An 11690-nucleotide genomic window follows, 5' to 3' on the forward strand; every position below is an offset into this window, starting at 1 on the left:
AATCTGTCCAAAACTTTATGAGATATCCTGTTCACAGAACGACACACGAACAGACAGGGGTGACAACACAACCTCCATCCACCTTCGGTAGCAGAGGTAATAATAGTGACGTAAATGAATCGTTTCCACTCTTTCAAGAACCCATCTGTGTCAGCCTTACTTTTCCATCTTGAATAAACATTTCCAACTCGACCCAACCTCACTGAGGAGGTTTGATACTCATGGAGAGAATAATTATTGGTCTCGTGACGTCATTTGAATCAGTTATGTTAAAGATTCCAATTCAATGCTGTCTTGTCAAAACTCCTTTCAACAAGATTGGACACTTTTTATTATTGACAAATTTCTCCCATAATATTACAATATCTCAATGATGTCTGCTTGTACAAATTTGACAAATATGTAACGCACTTCAACATTATAAAAGAGCATTTAAGCGATATCAATGTCACAAGTACTCAAACATCAAATACAGCTTTGCATCCTCATGGGTATATTAACACTAACAGCATTTACTGATTTAAAAGCGAAGAGGTGTCTGCTAATTCACTTTCACAATGTGGGATGGGTGGAAATGGATGCAATGTCTTGGTGTTTGCTAAGATTTAATTTAATTTTGTTCATTCACATGATTAGATTTGCCTGTTTGTTTTGGTGTTTAAGTCTCATTGTCTGTTTCGCTGTTCCCTTGTTTCTCATGTCAAATCATTTGGTTTATTATCCAATCTGGTGCTTTCCCTTTCTACATTCACTTCATGGTATTGAAAACAAATTCGGTCTCCCAGAAACGGTTGGGTTATTTAGACTTTTGCAAAGTGTTATGGATTCGGCCCTTCCGTGGTGGTGGTTTTCATCCACGTGAAACATTTCTGGTTAGGTATTATTATTCTTATCGGGGTTGGAATGAAACGGCGATTATTGTTTTTTAAAGGAAATGGTTATTGTGATTAAAATGTTAAAAGCACTCATGGTAAAAATGAAACAGGAAATCGGATCGTGCACCAGAAGACGTCGAGCGAAGAGGAAGAGGTCATGAGGCAAAGGTCGGGGAAGACGCGTGTCGAAGCTCCGTTACGGGCGTGGTCGAGCGAACGTCGTGAGTGAACTTTGCGACCTTGAAAGGAAGTTCGTGCGATAGGTGTTATCGCCGGAGTATTGAGGAACCTGCGTAATCAGGTATCGGCATTGATGTTCCGGAGAATCCTTGCCTAGAGGCTCCGGCTCGAGTGAGAGCCGTCCGCCATTTTGCCCCGCGCGCTGCATTCATCGGAAAATGTTTTTGTCGCGTCGGCTGGTCTTACCCTCTGGTGGTCTGCCGGGGAGGGCTGTGCACTAAAGCGGCATTTGAAGATTACACGGCGGTTCGCTGATTGAGCGGCGAACGTGTACGTCGGCATGCGTCTTTGGGGATTTTCCATTCTACCGCGAGTTTGCTGGGTGTTGGACCACGTGACTTCTGTGTCGCTTCGCCCGCCTACGCCTCGATTGATCTTGATCGGACATTGTTTCAACGATCGCTGGAGCGAATCAACTTCACCTTGGAGAGTTATAGAGACATTGAGGAGTGCTCGGTTCCATTTCCTGGGAGTGCCGTGAGTTTGAGTTAAGTTACTAGATAAGATGGTGCCATCTTAAGATTGATTATATGGTTGATTGCTATCATTGTTGTATGGTTCTTCCTGTGTGCTTTTTAATACATTCTTTGGTTGTGGATAACTCTTGGTGTGGTTTCCATATTGATTTCGACACGGAATAACATATATTTTTCTGCCGTGGCTCCTCCCGGCCTTCGGAGGTATACCGAGACCAGGAGGTCGGGGAGGAACACGTAACAAAAGCATCACGAAGATTGTTGTAATTTCAGGTGATGTCATATATACCTGAACACAGTTGAACGAGGGAAACACACCAACAGAAAGTTAAAGGAACACAGCAGAGGGACATTTGAAGGAAAAACGACCGAGGGGAAGAACCTTCTACGTGAAAGCATCTGAGCTCATAAAAATGGACGATTTACACCTGTAACATGAATGAACTCAGGAGTGTCAACACTGAAGTAGAAACAATTTCACAGTTATTGGTTTTTCATTAATTTTACAGTTATTGGTTCTTCATTGTTGTTTTTTCGTATGTAGCCTGTAGCTGCTGGTTGCATCATTTTTTCTTGTTTTTGGTCGCACCGTTGTGCCTCCGATGCAGTGCCCCTGTTACCATTAAGTTGTAACTCATTTTGACGACCTTGGAAAGATCACGGGCTGATTCAACCCGCTTTGTTTTATTTCAACGGTACGACAGGGGCTCAAATTCAAGACCTTAAGATCTAAAGACATCCACCTTAACCTTGAAGCCAACACCAGGCTGGTTCTTCATTAATTTTAGTTATTAATTTTACAGAAAGTAATTTTACAGAGTTGTTGGTTCTTCATCACGGTATTTCCTTGAAACTGTTTCTATAATTGTTCATTTCTACCTGTGTACTGTTTGTTCATTTCTACCTGTTTCTTCTTTCTTTCCGGTGTTTCTTCTTCTCTTTTTCCAGAAGCTTTTGAAATTTGTCGATTTTATGTTTTATTTAGCTGGGACGTTTGAAACATCAAATCTGTTCAATATCCACAAATGCTTTATCCATTTGAGTTTTAATCTTTGAGACTAGTAAAACGTCGGCATTTCCACAATCAGCACCTTGTAAGGTTCCAACAACCCAACATTTTAAACAAGTTTCAATAATCCGACTCCGTCTGTATTGAATCATGATATTGTCAATATCGATTTTCTTTTGACCCTTTGTTGAAGTCTAAATAAGTTACAAATCTGTATTTCTACTGCTATATATTTGAATGCGACAATTATTCTCACCATGTGGGATTGGCCAGGGAACGCTTTTGTTTTGTTTTGGTCCATTCTTTCACAAATGGGATGGTCAGACCTGACATTTGACTGAGGGTGATAGGACTTTGTAATTTGTTCAGGTGTTATCGATAACTCACCAACTCTTTGTGAAAGACACGATGACATCTTCCACCTCCATCAATGACCAGTGCTGGTGAATTTCTCCTCCGACATTAAAGACGTGTGTTCATACCTCTTGGGCATCTTGGCTTTCCAAGTAACCCTCCAAAAGAGAACACAAAATTACCTTTGTATCCTCCATAGGATATCCCTTTGTGAAATATAAAAACACAACCATACCCTCTTTCCCTCATGCAGTGATATATTATTTTGTTCGATATTTAATTTTGCTGGTACTGCATGCACTAAAAATACCACTTGAGTGACAAATTTGTTTCAAATAAGATGCGATATTAAATGATTTCGAGCCCAAGAAAATATCTTTCAGAAGAAGCATTTTATCGGTGTATGCACAGATTGTATCCACATTGATGGTGCAGCAGAGACCTAACTGGATGGTTATAAATACGAATGTGTATAACAAATCTGCTTTGGAGGATAAAGTCATTTGTGTGGCTATTCACACCATCATTTGGCTACTTTGTACAAACTCACACTTTATAACAAAAATCCTTTGAACAAAATGAGCAGGAAGAGAATGAATTCGTTTTTTTTCTGGAGAGACAAAAGTGATTGTATTTATAAGTTGCGTTTCTTTCATCCCAGAGAAGTTTATCTGATTTTGTTCGTAAAGAATCAACCACAAACCAAAAAAATTAAACTTAAAATGTCTTACTTTGTTTTTTAAGTTAGAACATCAATTAATTTGCTGTCTAAAGTTTTTGGACTAAATCTTTCAAAAGTTTAAATAAGAAACATAAAGAAAAATTGTATTTCAATGGTGTTTTTTGTTTTGTACGAAATTAACATGTAGATTTTTATTCATCAGACACACAATTAAGTTGCTTCAAAACAGATGATTGTGAATCAGGATAACGATGCCAGGAGATGATTTTATTCTGAGATTCGCACATTTGTGAATCGCGTGAGGCTGCGGCGGATCTCTGCGGTTCGCACTCCATAGATAATTGGATTGGCGAGAGGCTGAACCAGATAGAACAAGGAATCACTCACGTGTTGTAAATATTGTGGGAAATAGTTTGTGGACGACATTCGCAAGGAAATCAAAGCAAAAACATTGGAGAAAATAAAGAGTGAAAGTACCAAGCAGTGAGTGACACATGTGTGCAGGGCTTTCCTGTTCCCCTTTGAAGATGGTCCAGAATGTAGGCATACATACAAGATGCGGGTGTACGTGACAACGACCACGACGATGAGAGCGACAGTGGTGAGAGAAGCACATGCAATCCCATATAAACTGTTTATGGTGAAATCTTCACATGAAAGTTTAGCCAAAGCCATGTGAACACAACCTACCTTGTGAATCTCTGGATATTTGCAAAATGTTCGTCCAATCAATAACACAACATAAATACCAATAATCAGAGATGACCAGCAAACGGTGAGCAAGATCACTTTGTGAGCTCTGCTGTTGGTGAGCAGGACATTGTAGCGAAGAGGATGACAAACTGCCAGGTAGCGGTCTATGGCCATTATGCTGAGTATGTAAGATTGCATCGCTCCAGTGAATGAAACAAAGAAGAGTTGAATAAAACAGGCAGGTTTTGTAATCATGATACTTTGACTGATGCTGTACATCAGACGAGGCGTGATTGTTGTACAACCAACAATATCCATGATCAATAAATGAGCGAGGAATATGTAGACAGGGTTGTGTAGCTTTTTTTCACAGAGAATGATCAAGATGAGAATCAGGTTCAGTGTGATCGTGACGAGGAAGATGACGAATAAAACACCAAAAGCCCATGGTCTGATGCTTGATTGCTCGTGAAAGATCGGGGTGAGGAGGAACACGTTGGGTGGCAATGATTGATTTCCTTCAAACATGATGTCCTCCATCAATCCTGTGCCTGGAGATAAAAGGACCAATTACACCAATTAATACATCATGAAAATGTTCCACCTTACACTTCACCAATATATGAAAAACATTTATATTTCTGGACCATGCATCTGTATCATTGGTTTCCTTTTTTCAATGAACTTTGGCTGAACATCACAATAATTAATTTTTATCACGATAAAATAATAATTACAAAAGTAAATATTGACTCCAACATACGACATTTTGCTTACCTTGTTCGGTGTTCTTTGAGATCACACTGCTTACAATTTAATCATTTATATAGATCGTGGAAGAGGGTTTAAAATACAATCACCACAAGAAGTAAATGTCACCAGAGAGCATCATTGTAAACATATTGATTCCCTTCAGGGACTTTCAAATTTGTCATCATCAGGGACATGAACAATATCCTCAGGTGCACTGAATGACGTCAACTTTCCATCTTTTTGAAGTGTTCGCCAATTCTGAAAGATAAATCTTTGGTTAAAGTTAAAATTGTAATACATATTTATTTCTGCACCAATATTTATGATTCTTTATTATACGTAAAAAGTTCAAGGTATTCTTTCAACAGCTCTTTATAGGTATTACAGCAATCTCATCGATAAATGACTTGAACAGATTGTTACGAATACAAATATGAAATGAAAATGTAAAAATATGTATTGATGGTAAAATACACAGAAGCCTTATGAATGTTCTTGAGCACAATTTACTATCTTTTGACTGTTTCACTGACAGTTTGTTGCACTTGATGTTCTTGGGTTCTGTTTCTGGGTCAGAGCTTGTTGATTTGTTGGGTCTTCCCTCCTTCGTTGAAACTTTTTAAAGCTAAGAATTCCACACCGGTTGGTTCTGTCTGTTTTTCTGTTATTGTTTCACGCTTGTGTGTTTTTATTTGTGTGTTGAATCCATTCCCCAGTCTCATCCATACATTTGTTGGTGTGTGTTGTATAATTTTACTTTGCTCCTCGATGTGCTTGTTGTTAACCTAACTGGATTGGAAACTGTCTTCCTGATGGAAAGCAAAGAGTAGTCTGAATGGCAGTATGATACAGTGCATTCAGAAAGTATTCAGACCCCTTCACTGTTTTCACATTTTGTTATGTTGCAGCCTTATGCTGTAATCGTTTAAATTCATTTTTTCCCTCATCAATCTACACTCAATACCGCATAATGGCAAAGAGAAAACAGGGTTTCGGAAAGTTTTGCAAATTTATGAAAAAAAAAAAACTGAAATATCACATTGACATAAGTATTCATACCCTTTGCTATGACACCTGAATTTAGCCCAGGTGCCTCCCATTTCTCTTGATCATCTTTGAGATGTTTCTACACCTTGATTGGAATCCAACTGTGGTAAATTCAATTGAATGGACATGATTTGGAAAGGCACACACCTGTCTATATAAGGTCTCACAGCTGACAATGCATATCAGAGCAAAAACCAAGCCATGAGGTCGAAAGAACTGCCTGCAGAGCCAGAGACAGGATTGTGTCGAGGCATAGATCTGGGGAAGCCGACAAAAAATATCTGCTGCATTGAAGGTTCCCAAGAGCACAGTGGCCTCCATAATTCTTAAATGGAAGAAGTTTGTAACAACCAGGACTCTTCCTAGAGCTGGCCGCCCGGCCAAACTGAGCAATCGGGGGAGAAGGGCCTTGGTAAGAGAGGTGACCAAGAACTTGATGGTCACTCTGGCTGAGCTCCAGAGATCCTGTGTGGAGATGGGAAAAACTTCCAAAAGGACAACCATCACTGCAACACTCCATCGATCTGGGATTTATGGCAGGGTCCACAGACGGAAGCCTCTCCTCGGTGAAAGACACATGAAAGCCCGCTTGGAGTTTGCAAAAAAGAACCTGAAGGACTCTCAGACTGTGAGAAACAATATTCTGTGGTCTGATGAAACCAAGATTGAATAGTTTGGCTTCCGTCTGGCCACTCTGCCGTAAAGCCCAGATCGGTGGCGTGTTGCAGTGATGGTTGTGAACTTATTCAGATAACTTATTCAGATTTCAAGTCAATCAGATGAAAATTGAGGATTTTAGAAATTTGAAATGGCTGTTGACCTTTGGCCTATGTTGACCTTTTGGTCGAAGTTGATCTCCAAAATAGTTGGTGGTTGAATTCAGTTTGCTGACATCAATCTTATTCAAATTTCAAGTCAATTGGATAAAAATTGAGGATTTTAGAAATTTGAAAGACAGTGGTCGACCTTTGGCCGATGTTGACCTTTTGGCCTATATTGATCTCAAAAATAGTTGGTGGTTGAATTCAGTTCGCTGATATGAAAATCCCTTTCAAATTCCCAGTCAATCGGATGAAAATTGAGGTTTTTTGAAAATCGAAAAAGTGGTTGAACTTTGGCCTACGATGATCTCAAAAATAAATGGTGGTTGATTTCATTTAGCCAAACTGTAAATCCTTTTCAAATTTCATGTCAATCGGATGAAAATTGAGGATTTTAGAAATTGGAAAAAATGTGATTGACCTTTGGTCTATGTTGACCTTTTGACCTCAAAAATATATAGGATTTTGTCGGACAACGAACTCTACCATTTGGTGAAGTTTTGTGAAGATCGGTTTGAAATTGTGATCTGTAGGCAAGCATAAGTGAGCGGACAGACAAACAAATGAAATATCACTGATAGAGCAAAACTTGGCAGAGGTGAATAAAGTAGAAAGGCACTCGGTGGGGCATCCTTTTGACTTAACAAAGAATTGGTGGTTGAATTCAGTGACCTGATATGGAAATCATCTTCAAATTAAATTAAATGGATGAAAATTGAGGATTTTAGAAATTTGGGAAAAGTGGTTGATCTTTGCCCTATGTTGACCTTTTGGCCTATTTTGATCTCAATAATAGTTGGTGATTGAATTCAGTTGACGGATATGAAAATCCTATTCTAATTTAAAGTCAATCGGATGAAAATTAAGAATTTTTAAAATTTCGGAAAAGTGGTTCATCTTTGGCCTATGTTGACCTTTTGGCCAATGTTGATCTCAAAAATAGTTGGTGGTTGAATTCAGTAAGCCGAAATGAAAATCCTATTCAAATTTCAAGTAAATTGGATGAAACTTGAGGATTTTAGAAATTTGAAATGGCTGTTGACCTTTGGCCTATGTTGACCTTTTGGCCGATGTTGACCTCAAACATAGTTGGGGGTTGAATTCAGTAAGCTGATATGAAAATCTTATTCAAATTTCAAGTAAATCGGATGAAAATTGAGGATTTTATAAATCTGGCCTATGTTGACCTTTTGGCCGATGTTGACCTCAAAAATATTTGGGTGTGGAGCTGTGTGTGCTCTCACGTCGAACTCCAACAATATGGACGTGACAACGAGCTGATTTTCACTGAGCTGTTTATTCCGAGCTCGGCACGAATGCACTGAAAAAGGCTACACCGAGCGGCAATATATCTTTCCAATTCAAACAGTAAGCCACGCCTCTCAACGGGGCGTGGTCTGCAACCCGAGTGACCGCCCGCCGATTACGTCACCAGCCGGTACAAGAGAATTGTGTCCGGTAACCGCTACATGCGCCCCCCCAGAATTCACTTGTACAGGGAGAGTCAGTTTGTGGGGGGCCTTAATGACCCGGCCGAAACAACCCCTGGCGATTCGTGTGGGGGTGGGAGGCGGCTTGACGGCGGATGGTTGGGCGTGGGGCTTGGTCGACGGGGGACAGCCCCGCCGTGGAGGAAGGGCCAACCGTGGAGGTTGGTCGAGGTCCAAATGGGCCGACTTGAGGCGGTCCACGGAGGTATGGTCCGGTTTGCCGCCAATGTCGATGACGAACGACTTGTCGCCCCTCCTCAAGACCCAAAAAGGCCCATCATACGGCGGCCGGAGTAGTCCCCGGTGTGTGTCGTGGTGCACAAAAACGTACTCCGCTGTGCGAAGCGCTGGGGGGACATGGGGTTTAGGACAGCCATGATGAGACGTGGGCACCGGGGCAAATCTCCTGGTGGCCTCCTGGAGGACCGAGCGTTGGCGAGCCGTGGACCAGGGGCCGGTGTCGTCGGGGATGAACTCCCCCGGCACGCGCAGTGGTTGGCCGTAGACAAGCTCGGCGGTAGAAGCCTGGAGGTCTTCTTTAGGGGCCGTCCGGAGGCCCAATAGCACCCATGGGAGCCTATCAGCCCAACCGTCGTCCTGGAGGCTGGCCCTGAGAGCGGCCTTCATTGAGCGGTGAACCTCTCGCACAAGCCATTGGCCTGGGGGTGGTAGGCCGTGGTGCGGTGAAGTTTGACCCCCAAGGCCTGAGCGACCGCGCCCCACAGCTCAGAGGTGAACTGTAAGCCTCTGTCAGAGGAGATGTTCGAGGGGGTGCCGAAACGGGCAACCCAGGTGCCGATGAAGGCCTGCGCCACATCGGTGGACGTCGTTGACGTCAGCGGGATGGCCTCCGGCCAACTGGTGGTCCTGTCCACCATCTTGAGGAGATGGGTGAAGCCCCGCGAGGGGGGAAGGGGTCCCACCAGGTCCACATTGACGTGGTCAAAACGCTGCGCGGGCACGTCGAATGGTGCCAACGGGGCCTGGGTGTGCCGGTGGACCTTCGCACGCTGGCAGGCGACACAGGCGTTGGCCCAGTCGCGGACGTCCTTCCGGAGCCCGTGCCAGACGAATTTCGCTGCCAAGAGCTTCTGAGACGCTTTCCCGCCTGGGTGGGAAAGGCCGTGGATGGCGTCAAAAACGAGCCGTTGCCATCTAGGGGGCACAATGGGACGAGGTTGGCCCAGGGAAACGTCGCACAGGAGAACTGTGCCTCTGTCCTTGAAGGGGACGTCGGACAACCGCAGGCCCGTGTCCGCTGTCCGGAGGGCTTGCACCACGGGGTCGGAGACCTGGTCGGCCGCCATGCGGGTGTAATCCACGCCGAGGTGGACGGCGCCCGCGACGGACCGGGAGAGGCAACCGGCCACAGCATTGTCCTTGCCTGCGATGTGCCGGATGTCCGTCATGAATTCGGACACGGCGGAGAGGTGGCGCTGCTGACGAGCCGACCATGGCTCTGAGACCTTGGCCATGGCGAAGACCAGGGGTTTGTGGTCCACAAACGCCGTGAATGGGCGGCCCTCTAAAAGGTGGCGGAAGTGGCGAACCGCCAGGTAAAGGCCGAGGAGCTCGCGGTCGAACGTGCTGTATTTGCGCTCGTTAGGGCGGAGCTGCCGGCTGAAGAAGGCCAGCAGCTGCCAAGCCCCGTTAACCCACTGCTCGTGTACGGCGCCCACCGCGTAGTCGGAAGCGTCCGTGGTAATGGTGATGGGTGCGTCGAGCGCCGGGTGCGCCAGCATGGTGGCGTTGGCGAGGGCCAGCTTAGCGCCCGTGAATGCCCCGTCCATCTCCTCGGTCCAGGCGATGTCATGCTTGGCCGGCTTATCCCTGAGGGCCTCGTACAGGGGGCGCATGAGTTGGGCGGCGCGAGGCACGAACCGGTGGTGGAAGTTTACTTTACCCAAAAACTCTTGCAGGGCCTTGACGGAGCGGGGGCGCGGGAAACCTTTAACGGCCTCCACCTTGGTCGGCAGCGGAACGGCCCCGCGCTTCGTGATGCGGTGTCCCAGGAAGTCGATGGCAGCCATGCCAAACTGGCATTTCGCCGGGTTGATGATGAGGCCGTGCTGGCTGAGGCACGCAAAAAGCGTGCGCAGGTGAAGGAGGTGCTCCGCCCGGGAAGTGCTGGCGATGAGAATATCATCCAGGTAGACGAACAGAAAGGTGAGATCGCGCAGCATACTGTCCGTCAGCCGCTGGAAGGCTTGGGCTGCATTCTTAAGGCCGAAGGGCATTCGGGGGAACTCGAAGAGGCCAAAAGGTGTAATTACAGCCGTCTTCAGAACGTCGGCCGGCCGGACAGGTACCTGATGGTAGCCCCGAATAAGGTCGACCTTGGAGAAGATCACCCGCCCCACCAAAATGGCGGAAAAGTCCTGGATATGCGGTATCGGGTACCGGTCGGGGGTGGTGGCGTCGTTGAGGCGGCGATAATCGCCGCACGGTCGCCATCCGCCACCCGGTTTGGGTACGATGTGCAGGGGCGAGGCCCATGCGCTGTTCGAGCGCCGCACAATGCCCAACTGCTCCAGCGCGTTGAATTCCGTCTTGGCCACGGCGAGTTTGGCAGGGTCGAGGCGATGAGCCCTGGCATAGACCGGTGGACCAGTGGTCGGAATGTGGTGTTCGACGCCGTGTTTGACGGCGACGGCCGAAAAATTTGGCAGCGTGAGGGCGGGGAACTCAACGAGGAGGCGGGTGAAGTCGTCCGCGGCCGGGAGCGCGCAGGCTAGCCTGGTCGGTGCGGAGCCGCTCAACGAACAAGCGAGAGAGCTGAAGGTCTCCGCGTTTGATGAGCCGACGATGTTTTACGTCAACCAAAAGTCCGTGGGCGCAAAGAAAATCCGCACCCAACAAAGCCATGGGCATGTTCGCTGTGACGAAATCCCACATGAAACGCTGGCCCCCGAAGCAGAGTGCGACGCTGCATGAACCGAAGGTGTGGATAGAGGGGCCGTTTGGGACGCCAAGGCGGGGCCACAAAGCGCGGCCTGCTTGTCCTGCCCCGAGGTGGGTATAACGCTCACCTGCGCTCCCGTATCGCACAGGAAACGCCGCCCTGACGTGGTGTCCATGATGAACAAAAGGTTGCCGGAATGGCCGACGCTCATGGCAGGAAGCGAGCGCCGGCCTGGTCCTTTCCCGACCTGCAGAAAGTGCATGGTGGGCGACACGTTCTGGCCTTCTGCCCGAACCTGGCATGGTAGTAACACACGGTCCACCCCAGTGGTGGCTGCGGCGGCGGTCG

At 46.0% G+C, this 11690-nt stretch overlaps 1 protein-coding gene across 1 annotated transcript; it reads right to left on the reverse strand.

The window, feature by feature from the left end:
- Positions 1-3903: 3903 nt before the first annotated feature.
- Positions 3904-4876, reverse strand: LOC144893954 (olfactory receptor 52Z1P-like). Its single transcript, XM_078785207.1, has one exon. The coding sequence runs from the start codon at positions 4867-4869 to the stop codon at positions 3904-3906; it is 966 nt and encodes a 321-aa protein (XP_078641333.1). The 5' UTR covers positions 4870-4876.
- Positions 4877-11690: the final 6814 nt, after the last annotated feature.

The sequence above is a fragment of the Myxine glutinosa genome, chromosome 10 (assembly GCF_964187855.1).
Source record: "Myxine glutinosa chromosome 10, kmMyxGlut1.1, whole genome shotgun sequence".
Lineage (NCBI taxonomy): Eukaryota > Metazoa > Chordata > Myxini > Myxiniformes > Myxinidae > Myxine > Myxine glutinosa.